At 34.6% G+C, this 13017-nt stretch overlaps 1 protein-coding gene across 6 annotated transcripts in view; it reads right to left on the reverse strand.

Annotated features, from left to right (window-relative positions):
- The window catches only part of PAN3 (poly(A) specific ribonuclease subunit PAN3), a 79015-nt gene that overhangs the window by 36935 nt on the left and 29063 nt on the right, over positions 1–13017 (reverse strand). For 5 of the 6 annotated variants that reach the window (XR_013773324.1, XM_079298356.1, XM_079298355.1 and 2 more), the window contains exon 6: positions 7124–7285. The exons of the other annotated variant lie outside the window; for it this stretch is intronic. Coding sequence is in view for 4 of the 5 variants with exons in the window: in XM_079298356.1 (XP_079154482.1) it covers positions 7124–7285 (162 nt within the window). In the remaining variant the exon portion in view is untranslated. The remainder of the gene's footprint in view (positions 1–7123; positions 7286–13017) is intronic. 6 annotated transcript variants of the gene reach the window in all.

Consider the following 13017-nt stretch of genomic DNA (forward strand, 5'->3'; position numbering starts at 1 on the left):
GCTTGAAGATTATTATATTATAGGATTTCGTTCATTAAGTAATCTGCAGACTACCCCTCCAAATTGTATAAACAAGTTAGGTAAAATAAGAAGACAGCAATGTCTCCCAATAGACAAGGGAGACTATTACCATAATCCATAAAGGTTTTTTACAAAAATATATTGTATTGCTTTGGTTTCTGGCAGTTTTAAAATAACCAAATATATCAACTGTTAGTTAAATTACCAATATTGATTTTACCAATATAAAGTGGCATCAGAGAAAGTTAGTGTCAAATTAGAAGCGAAGTGCAAACAAATTTAGACAATGAAGAAAGTACTTGAGAAGAGTTTATGTTAATTGGGTTTTAATACCTTTATTTGAATATTTCTGCCAAATATCATAGTATTAATGTATTTCAGTGCACTGAAAAAGAAGATTCTCAAAGTTGTAAAATTAAAAGAAGATGCTTGGGTTTAAAAGCAAATAGCAAAAATATTCCACCTTTAAGCACACAGTCAATTTTTACCACCATCCACTTGATATCAACTTTACCTTCTCATTTACATGTACATGTTTCTGAATATTCAAGGAACAGCTATAAGTAAATATGTAAATTGTCAAGTAAAACATTTAAATGGGTAAAGAGTTCACATGAGTTTTACAACTCTTTAATCAGTTAATTAAAACATGTTAAGATATACACTAATACAGAAAAACAAACAATAAGTGGAATTATACAGACTGAAAACACGTAACTGACACATTTATACTCAAAAGGTATTATTCTGGACTTATCTGAATTTAGGTACAGGAATAACTAAGAGAATGGTGTTCCTCTAGATAAAAACTGGCATGCAACTATTCAGTGAAATCTGCACTGAAACTGGAGACAATTACAGAGGTGGTAGAATAGAACTTTTCCCAACAGTGATAGAGCAAAACAGTCACCAAACAAAACAACTGGGAGAGCAAGGGACAGAATTTGTATCATCTTGCTAAAAGAACATAATTCCAAAGAATTACAAGATCCACATCTCTCCACTGCTAAAGGCAATGACACATCCACAGCTCTATCATGTCTAAATGCTGTGTCAACCAGGCGACAAGGACATCAGGTTTGAAGCAGAGAAAAGGACACCTTCTGGAAAGTAACTCAGACTTTCCTGCAGCAACAGAGAATTCCCAAAATCCCACCTATGGCATTCTGGCTAAACTCTTATTTTCACCTACTGATTCAAACAACTCCTACAGCACAGAGATGCTTCTTATTTTCAAATGCATTCTGCAAATTTTCATAGACCAGTTTTTTTGCCTAAAAGTTACTTACTTACTAAAATGCTCCTTATTAAAAGTCACCTATAACCATCAAAAATTTTAAATGCAGCTTCACTTTAAGAAAGAGCTCCACTTTAACTGATAGGTGTTTTAATTTATCCAAGTGAAAGAGTCAAACCCAGGAATCTATCTGCTAGGACTAATCTGGTTTTTGCTGGGGAATTCTAAACAGCAGTGGGTCAAGTCTGATGGAAATTCAGTTTCATTCCATTTTTTGATATCACAATACAGGATGAGCATCAAAGCCTGGTAAGATTAAGTTATTTTTAACATAACTTGGATAAAATTGTTTCATATGAGTAAACAGCTTTGATTTATGAAGATAGACCCTATTCTATAAAAGCCTGTTTTACTTCTCTGTGATGCTACAAACATGAAGCTGCAATCCAAGTCTTTCCCCACTGGTAAAATTTTCAAGGACCCTTCTATCTTCAAGTTGTTTTCTAAATACAGAAAAATACTCAAGTTTCACAGTCACTAGTCAGATTAAACAAACTAAGTAATGCAGCAAATTCTAGTGATTGGTGGTCAAAACTAGTAAATACTGTCAGACAATTTGAAGCTTTAGCCCCAGTTTACATCTATGTGAAGTTGCAGTTCTTAAAAACTTTTATTCTTTTGGAAACATTTTATGTGAAGCAAAATATTAATTTTTCTGAAAACAGTTTTCTTCTATGAAAAGAATTAAAATGAGGCCAGATTAAATGACTAAACTAAGTAAGGGAATGTAATATTCCTATTAGCTCTTTAACATTTGATATTTTAATTACTCCTGAATCTTTGTAGATAACCATTTTGAAACAATGGCCATGCAAATATGCCAGAATTAGAAAGCCACATTCTTAATGGCCAATGATTCAAAATACTATATTATTGGCAAAAAAAAAAAAAAAATCCTACTTTCACTCTGTCAACTCATAATGCAAACTATAAATTCCAGTTTTAGGTTTACATTTGGATCAATAGTAAGCTGGAAAACCTGTTTAAATGATAACCATGCTTTAGAACTCGACAGAGTATTCTTACAGTTTTTCCATTACAGTGCTACCAGACTTCACAAGACAACAAAAAAGTTTTTATAAGAATGAAAAGAATTGAAATCTTCTCAGTGAAAACATTTCCTTCATTCTACATTATGTTTAAGTTTTGCACAAGTACAGCTTTTAAACAAATTTCACTTAATTAGTAATTAATTATTCATCTCAGAATAAAGTAACTTATGCTAGATGATGGTTAAAATTTTAAATCAGAATAAATCAGGATTGTTAAAATATGTAGAGAAAATGGGTATTGAAAACTTATTAACTTTTAAGAGTAACCAGAAGAATGGACATGCAAGAATCATGTAATGATTATACAATACTGTGATGTTAAAAAGCAGAGAATGTACTTCTAAGCTCAAAACAATTTTAAAAAGCCTACTAGCACTGTCTACACTGTGTTAAATAAGTTTATTTTCAGTTTCAAATGCAAATGTCCCACAAAAAGGCACATGCAAAATTTCAAAATGCTAATCAACATGTTTTCAACAAATAGCATTACAGAGATACTGCTGTCAGCTATGTTATGTATTTCTAAGGTGACTTCTGATACCTCTGCTAAAATTGCCATTATTCTTTTCCTCTCAACCTTGCCAACTGAAATCTCATCCCCCTTCTTCCAGTATATTAATAAAGGTGCTGTCAAACTAAAGCAGTGAAGCAACTTCCCCAACTGTTACCCAAATACCTCTATCATGCATTCTCACAATGATTCCATGAAGAAATTTCATCTAAATACCCTGTTTTCAGATTATGTCTCTTTTCAATCAGCTTTGCAAACAAAATTCTAAAGACAGACCATAAAATTGAGTCCATCCAGCTCCATTAAAAAAAAAAAATTCCTACACTTCTGTACATGAAAATGAAAAAAACTTTATAAAACATATATAAATACAGTCCAAATAAAGGCTGATTTTAGCCATGATACAATTACTAAGGATGAAAACAAAAAAGTATAAAAAGAGGCCAGGACCATTAAACAACTCATTTGTGTCAACATTCAGCTCAGGCTCAGTATGGCTTTTATGCTTTTAAAGGGATTAAAAGGAAAAAAATTAAAATATAGCAGGAGGGGAAGAAACAAAATATTCTGTGAGTATCACAAAAAATCACCCCAAAACAATTCAAGGCTCCTTAAAAGCAGGCATAGGTGAAAGCAAAGAGCAAGCCAAGGATCTAAGCTGAAGACCATCACTGGAAGGAACTACATGGCAGCATGTGACATTACTGTATTTTAAGGAGTTTCACATAACAGACTTCTGTAATCCGGAAATAAAATCAAAATGCTTGTTTCATCAACTATAAACTTTGAAACACATGATTTGTCTTTATGCTCCTCAGTGATAAACCTGTAAGGCCCCACTGCTGCACTAATTAATAAATGAATCCTCCAAGTGCCTTTAAGTAGAGAAGTGAGCTGGAATACAGGGACATACAAGTTACAAAGCCTTTGGAAAGTCACACAGGTATCCCATAGGAATACTGGAAATCACCCCTCTCCCTCTCTCATTTCTCATTCATCATCTCTCAACACAGGTGGACAGCAGCAGCAGAGAGACCACATCAGCTTCAGAGGCTGCAATAGCACTCCATTAGCTTGGTTCTGGTTCCACATTCAACCAAAGCCAGCTACCTAACTCAAAAAGTAGGCCAATCTCATTTGATTTCAGAAGGATGAGCTAATGTACTTACCATGCTAGAAACTGGATACAAGGCACTACAAGTTCTCTTTTTATGTTCTCCTTCACTTCCAAATTCACACTGATCTGTTCTGACATCCCAAATTACATAATCGTGTAATGGTTACAGAACACCACCACTAACCCACACCCATGCTATTAAGAGCACTCCTTTACCAGTCTATTTTTGGTATAGCTTTTATAATGTCTCTTAGGAATACAGAAATATGCAGAAGTCTTTCTTGGTCTTAACATGTTGTTATTTTGTTATCGTTGGGTTTTGGGGTCTCCTTGTTGTTTCTTTAATGGGCAGAGGTTCTATATGAGGAGATTCACTTTACAGAGCTTTGCTGCAATTCCTCTAAGGATTCCTTCCGAGCCATCACATCAGGAAAGGATGCATTTTGTGATGTCAGAGCAACCCAGAAGACATGGGAGATCACCAAGGACTTCAAAGCAAATCTTTCTACCCCACCACTGAATCTGTGCATATATTATTATAATTACTGTGACAAGTCATCACATCACTCCAACAATAGGCTCTAGTAAATTTAAATTCACCAGCATTATTAGTTATGTTACTCTACTGCTCTTGCAGAAGAATTATGAGTCAATGTCATTAAAACAGAGTAAAATTTGTTAGCTAAAGGTTATAAACCAGAGCATATAAATCAGAACACAGGCTCAGACAAAACTATTAGCGAAATCTTGTTACAACTGGCAAGTAGATCTCACTGAAAAGTAAACTAGAAAATTAGATTTGGAATAGTTTCACATTTCTTTAACAAAAATCCCTCAAAGTACTGTAAAAACATCTAAAATTTTAGAGGTCTATGCTCTTAATGCAACATACCTGAAAAAATTTATTTCTATGATTAATTTTTGCCCAAGAAACAAAGAATCGGTTACTGATTATGAATAAAAACTAATCTCCATAACTAAAATATATCTATTCCTACTATTTTAAGGAAGATTACCATTTGCTATTATAATATATATCATGTGGTAGTATAGTAGCTCAGGACATTTCCTAATATAAGGTAGGATATACCCCTATAAAGCAAATTTTGCTTTGAGTTGTTTTTTTTTTTTTTTTTTTTCTTTTTTAATGCACAATCCAGAGTACAATTCACTCTGCAGACTTCACTTTCAATCATGTAAATGTAGCACTATATTTAAATAAAATAGATCTGGATTATAAATTCAACACCATGCAGGAGTAACAGTTAAATTATTTTACAATGCAAGTTTTAACATCTTTTCTTCGTCAGTCTTGTCAGACTCCACAGTTTCTCTTCAATCCCACCTGTTTTTCCTCCAAATATTTATTATGGATGGCACATCCTTCTGTTCATATTTCCACCACATGTGCATACACATGGTTTGTTAAAGCCCACATCTCCATGGGAAGCTTTGCAACTGTATCATGAAATACAAAATTTTAAGCCACATATACATTAAATCAATTATGTAGCCAGGATTCTGGTGCAACAAAAGAGCCTGGAATTGCACCCTTCAAAAGCTCCGTGCTCTGCAGTCAGTCCCAAACACTGCCAACCTCAGAAAGCATGGAGACCTTGAGCTTCCTTCCCTTTCCCACACTTTGAACACTACTTCAGAGTGCACAGGTACTGAGAAGACAACTGCTCCTGGTGAGAAGCTTCAAGTTTCAGGCTACTGCCTCTCCATCCTCCAAAAGCATTAAGTTCTTTTGCTTCTATCCTAAATGGAGTAGATTAACAACAAAGCTGGTTGCATCACTGTACAGCAAGAGAAAACAGAGCACAGGAGTGCAAACAGGACTTTTTTAACCCTTTAATGTCCACCTGAAAACTAAAGACCAATTCTCTGATTCTCTCTTCCCAGAAGAACTGTCTTTAACTGTCTTTAACTACGGCTTATATTCACTGTTAGACACACAAGAAATTCAGCATGTCAGTCTTCTCTCCTTTCAAAACAGCACTGCTTCATAGGTTCTCACCACCGTCCTTCAAGCTATCCTGGTGCTCCCACATATGTTTCCTTTAAGCTTCATCTTTTCTCCATCAGTGGCTATGCTCCTTCCCCAGCAGCAAAAGGGCCAAGACAGACTGAAGGTCCAAATGCCCCTAAATAGCACATTACCATGCTGCCTACATCATGATGCCCATGGCTGTTTATTTCAGTAAATTCAGTAAACAGCAAATAATGCAAGACTAGTATCAGTGTGGAAAGAGGTTTGTATGAGCATGTTGGCCCTTACATGGCAGAAATTCAGTGAACTGAAAGAAAATTCTGAAGTGCCGTAAGTTCTAATTAGAAGTCTGTTACCAATTTATCCACTTCATTTACTTAGAAAAAACCAAAAATAACATAACCCTCATAGGAAGACTAAAATAACAATCTCTGAGGAATCAAAAGCACTACACAAGTGAAAACAGTATTAGCAGCAGTGGTGCAGTTCCCACCACTGTAATAATTTCCATCTAAACTCCATGTTAAGGGGCAAGAAGCAGATTCATCCCAGGATAAAATTATTTTTCATCTTCATCCCAAGGACAATCTGCAACTTTGGTAAAGACATATCCAAATCCAGCTGTACCACCCTCTTACAGAACTGAAGAAGATTCAGGAATAAAATAAAATGGCAAGAACTGCATATGTTTCTCAAACAAGTTGAGAAACAAACTATTCCAACATAAAGAATTTCTATTTCCTGATCATGATGGCAATGTCTTCCAATTCTATACCGAGGGCATCTATTTGCATTGTGTCAATCATTTTAACAACAATTGCTAATTTTACCAGTAGAAGTCGTCCTCAGATGAAAATTAAAGGTTGTGGTTGTTTGATTTTAGAATACATTAAATTATTACTTTTGCTCCTTCTCCTCAGATTATACCAAAATCAAGTAAAGTATATAGCTCAGCAATTGGTGAAGATATTTAATTATCTCCAATCACTCTCTTAGAGGACCACTATGCCTATTATGTGAAATAAGTATTTGATTTGATCTTAACTCACACTTGGAGTAACTCTAACATTTTCCAGAACTCAAAATAAAACATCCAAAATACTGAAAAATTGCTAGTAAAAAATAATTTTACCTGTAAATTGTTTTCTGTGACTCTGTTCCACCAAACCATATTGATGGGTACTCCTGTTTTACACCTGTCAGCCAGACAGCCGATAGGGTTCTTTGATTTTCTTGCTTTTGATCCCACCGGAACTATCCTCTCATCCAGCATCCCCAGTCGATACTTCCTGGGCTATGGAAAAGAAGGAGAGAAACCAGGCCACTCCTAACAACCCTCATCTAAAGCTACACTAGAATAGGTATTACACTGTGACATGATACTGGATTGGTGGAATAGGAAACAATTTGCAAGTAAAATTTAACTGAGACTGTTTCCATTCAATCCTGACTATTTGGTTATAATAAACACTGCTTTAAAAATTTTTAAAGGAAAATAAACTTCAGGGACTACTAATTATTTGTAAGCAAAGCCATCCATCACAAGTCAGCCACTGAAATATGCACATAAATTTGGAAATTGTCCAAATGAGAAATTGTTTTTCAAAAATTCCGTATTTTCAAAATAAGTACCTTCAATCACATCATAATAATGAACACCTCCCTTGAAATCTCTACCAAACAAATTTTAAATTCAAATTTACCATGACTCATCTCCTGAAAAATTGCTTTTAAAAATCAGGTAGAACTGAGTAGCCAACTGCAGCACAACTCCAAGAAAAACATTTCTGCTCAGGTTAATATTTTAAAAAATAACTTAAATAACTTCAGCTACTGTCTTAAGTGAAAACATACAAGAATTACTATGACAAATGCATTGAGAACTGTCATAAAATTGAGAAAATAGAACACATTATAGGAAGTTAACATGCAGGAATTACTTGCACCTCATTAACAGTAATATTTCCATTACATTGGCAATTATCGCTAAAAATGGAACTTTTTACAAAGAATGATATGAACATTCAATTCAAAAGGCACACTGTAAAAAAGAAAATCCATTAAATACTTTCAAACAGGTAAAGTACAGAAATTTTCCAGATTTCTGTGTTTTCAAACCTATGAGTATTTACCTATATAGTAAATATCATCAAAATAAATATTTTTGCATCTATGTGTATTTAGACCAGGATCTTTTGTGCCAATCATATCAAGAATTGTTTCAAACTGCAGGGGTTGGCTGGTTTTCTTTTGCTCTGGGGCTTTTGTTTGGGCATTTTCATGTGACAGTGCAACTATCATCTGGATATAGATCACTCTAAGTAATCAAAGCTTAACTTACCTTTATTCAGCTATCTACTTCACCTAGCCCCTTAGAAATCTTAGCAACATGTACCTTCATAGACACTTTAGAAGTTATTCCTCAGTAAACAAGGCAAGAATCTAACTGGAGAAGATGTCCCCCTCACACAGAAACAATTTGCAAAACACAGGACAAAACTACCATTAAATGGCTGCAAAAACAAAACCTAAATAGATTCTCTCCTCTACTTCCCTGGAACCTTTCAGGCTGAAGGGTTTGGAAAGAATTAAAACTCAGTGGAGTCAACAGTACCTCATTTACCCAAATAACCCAAACAAATCAACCCCTCCAAAAAACCTGCAAAACCCAGAAACAACAAAAAGCCTCCAAGGATACCAACATGGATTATGAACTACCAAAGGCAATAAATTCCATGGAGGAGTGAATCAAACTTAATAACAATAAGCAAGACTAATTTTAGCATACCAATTAGAAATATGTGATGGGTAGCACCTGACCATGGTAAATCTAAATATTCATGGTTTATTCAGAGAAAAACTCAACTACTGGGTAGTTTAACTCAGTAAATCAGAAAGAGAGCTAAAATCCTAACCTGCAAAGCCATTAGAGTTGAGAAGCTGGACATTCAAGTAAGACTGGATTTCAGGGCAGAGTTTGAATACAGAATGAATTTTTCTTAGGCTGACTATTGGAGATAACATAATGAAGAGTAACAGTTTCCCTGGAAGCTTTCCCATCTCTCCTTCTCTCCCTCCTCTCCATGCCCTACCAAGTGCAGGGGCACAGCCTGCCTCAGACTAGAAGCTGGTGCCCAAACATACTTCTACTCACAAAGGGTTCTTCCAATCTTCCATAATAACTGGTTGTCTACAGATATTTTAAAAAGGAGAACCAAAACAAAAGAGAAAATGAGCCAATCTGGAAGAAGGCTATTTTGGTGACAACAGGATTCAGATTCCAGATAACAGGATGAAACTGTATTCTAGGTATTCTGGGTTTTATGAAAGACCATACAGTGACAATATGAATTCATGTTCCAGTAGTTCTTTACTTACTTGCATTAAAAAATGAAATTAAGCACTAGATGAGTAAAAAAACCCAACCTTTTCCCTTTCATTATTTATCATAAAACATTAGGGCATTACTAGGTCAAAATTCCATTATTTAGACAGATATTAGAAGATGGGATACACAATATCAACATTTGGGAATAAATTTTAGTCTATGTGCAAAGTCATTCTAAATAACACTTGTTCTCAATAAGCCAACTAGGATCTGATTTAGAAATGCAATCTGAATTTAAAGGATATCAGAAAAACAGTATCTTCCAAGAGGAGAGATTCAACAGAAGGAAAAGCAAATAGATTGCTAAATTTAAGTAATTGTACCAACTTTGTTACATCCCTGACCTCTACATGGAGCTGGAAATAAAGCAACACAAACAGTTCATCTTAAAATGAGCATCAGCTCATCAACCACTGATCATTTCTGAACATATATATATGTAAATATATCTACCTAAAACACATAGGGCATGACAATCTGGACTAATAAACCAAATTTCAATGCTTGGGGACAATTCCTCTTGGACATTTACAAAAACAATCAGTTTTTTGTTTTCCCTACAGTCTGTGAGGTAAAAAAATGTTCAGATGTAGTAATTACTGGCTGCAAATGTTTACACGAGGCAGGGAATACCTAACTACCTTTAATTGCTAGCAACAGCTTAGCTTCCCCTAGGGTGAGAAGGGTAAGCATTTTCAACCATAGCTAATAATTATAACCCTTGATGCCCTGCAGAACCAAGCTGCTGCCAGCAAGTAATGATAGGAGCCTACTGGTTGGCACAATTACTAGGAAAGATAAACTCCTAAAGTCTGAAAAACATTACACTTGAAAACAAAAGAAAGCCGCTCCAAAAAACAAGTCCTTAAGTAGCATCTTCACATGATAAGACTACTAATGGTGATTGGCTTCACTAGTCCACACTAGAAAGTACTCCTCAAGTCAGTCTAATTATTTGGTTCCCATTCATACAACAAGAACCTTGGGAATGTGTATAGCAACTCTATTTTCTTCTTTCTATTATTTGCTGTAATGGTGTCTTTGCCCCTAGTTCCTCCTGTTCCAAGGACAGTGGGCAATAGCACACTTTCTTTTTCTAATCCAGGATTAAACTGACCTCAAGTGCAAGATGTACCATGGCTATCCTAGAGGAATAAATTTAAGCAAAAAATTATCTACAAACATTCAAACTGCAAAGACTTTCACGTAGTATTTCAGTCTAGATAATCTGACAAATCAAACTTCACAATTGCAGAATTTTCTTCTACTGAAGAGCTGCAACTCCATTTTTTTTTGGGATCACTCAGGCCCCAAATTACAGTTTTGTTCCTTAAAATGCATTTACCTCTAGCAGGTTTTGAATTTAGATTTATAAGTCCTTTTTAGTACCAACACCATACCCAATTAAGTCTAGCACACAAACACATGAGCAGGTTACTGTGTTTCAAAGCACTGTGAAGAGTCTTAGCTAGGGTAATGCTGTTTATATTCTTCTACTATCAAACCAAATAAAAGACATCTTAAGCCTCCTGCATCACAGGCTAAATGAAGCAGCACTACCTTAAATTACTACAGCTAAAAAGTATCACAGCAGCATTAGCTAGGACTCATCTGTTGTGCAGCAAGCTGACTATCTGCACATGCAAACAATAAAATATTACATTATCAGACAGAAAAGAAAAGCTATACAAAGCCACACTTTCCTTGTACTATTTACTTACTGTACTACCAAAATTGTGGCAGACATACAATTTTAATTTTCAATGCTGACTTTTGAAAGACTTCACTTTTTTTTAAATTTAATGGTAGACCATTAGAAAAAGAGGTTAAACACTCAGCTAGGCTGCTGGTTTACTGAAAAAGGAGCAATTTTTGTTTTATTATGCTTTTAAAACTAAAACCAAAATGGTAGTTCTTGGTGTTGTTATTGCCATTTTCACCCAAGAAACATAACTGATTAGCTGAAATACAACAGCATTTGAAACACTAAGCCATAGGAACAAACTTCAATATGTTGAGCCCCTACACAGGCACAATCAGCTAAGCCTTAGCTTAACTGTGAATGCACCTTTGTTACTATGTGTTACTGAACACAGCTAAGTCCTACATCTGAACATGAGTTATGGTCAACAGGAATATCTAAACAGATTTGTAAGATGGAAATATGAAAAAGAAAAGCTGTCTTTTAAGTGAAGTTAAACAGTTCAAGCTTTGCAGCCAATAAAGCTGCAAAACCACTTTACATGGATTGGGTTAATGGCTAACTAAAATGCCCTCTACTCTTCCTTTTCTATAATCTCCCATTGACAGACAGGCAGTTCACAGCTCTGGTTTTTTTGTCTTTCAGCTTCTGAAGGCTGGAATAAATTTTTAAATTTTTGATATCCTCAAAAAAAAATTAAACAGGAGCTTGATCATCAGATTAAAAATCATTGTGTGGTTGGCTGGTATTTCTTGTTGGGTGAGGGGTTTTTCCCTTATGAAAAAAAAGAAGACTATGCTAACATTTATAATGTTTATAACTTTGAAGTTTCCAATACTATATTGATGCATTCACTAGACTATACACATACATGCATTTAACAGACTAGATACCCTTCCATCCAGATTGCTCATGAAAATCTGGGTTTGGCTGGGGACAGAATTTCACTAGTATCATACAGAATGACACAAGATGTATTCTTCTACCCCAAGAAAACTTAGGTGTGACAGTGTGACATTTGGCATGGAAATGTCTTATTCCAGAGCAACACATCTGATCTTGCAAAAAAAAAAAAAAAAAAAAAAAAAAAAAAAAAAAAAAAAAAAAAAAAAAAAAAAATCTCAGTTTAAACAAATTTTAGAGCTGCAATAGATCAGGCACTGTATCAGGAATTTTAAACCATAGCTAAGTGAAACTTTTCAGGTAAACATATCAAAAAAGTTTATTTCATGAGCATACATGCTGAAGGCACAAAAGAGTTCAGAAGTAGGAAAACTGACATAACTAAGTCAAACGTTTTCTCATCAATTTTGCAACCTAGCTACATTGGGATGAGGTATGAATTGCCACAGCTTTAAACCCTGACATGGATTTACTTATACTGACAAACTACTTTATTAAGAATTTCATATGACCTGTTGAATTCATGTAAACTGGTGGGAAAACAGACTTTTTGCTAACACCATTAAAGCAGATAGATCTAACTAATAGTGAACACTTGCCAGAGTATCACCCAAGATGTATTTCAAGAAACTCCATTGCTAAATGAACACTATTAGCAAACCACAGATTTTCTTCATGTTTAAAGGTTTCTTTTAATAGAACAGAAACTTTTTATTACTTACAGCAAAAGTGAGAAAATCATGTGCAGTTACCAAATATATAGGTAAGAGGCTTTAAGACTGATGCAGACTCTGGTCTTCAACAGGCAAATTGAATTTCTCAAAAGAGGTATATTTTCTAGCTGCTTTAAATACTTGTTTAGTGCCTTCAATTATGTGTGCATAAGTTTAGAAAAAAATTTAATTATTTTACTGTAAATCACTCTTGAAGACTGCATACACCTTGGCAAAGAAAGAATCAAACAAATTTTGTAAATATAAACAAAAGCATCTAGCATGTCAGTTACATTTGAAGTTATTTGACTTCAAATACA

This window comes from Erithacus rubecula (genome assembly GCF_903797595.1).
Source record: "Erithacus rubecula genome assembly, chromosome: 1".
Taxonomy (NCBI): Eukaryota; Metazoa; Chordata; class Aves; order Passeriformes; family Muscicapidae; genus Erithacus; species Erithacus rubecula.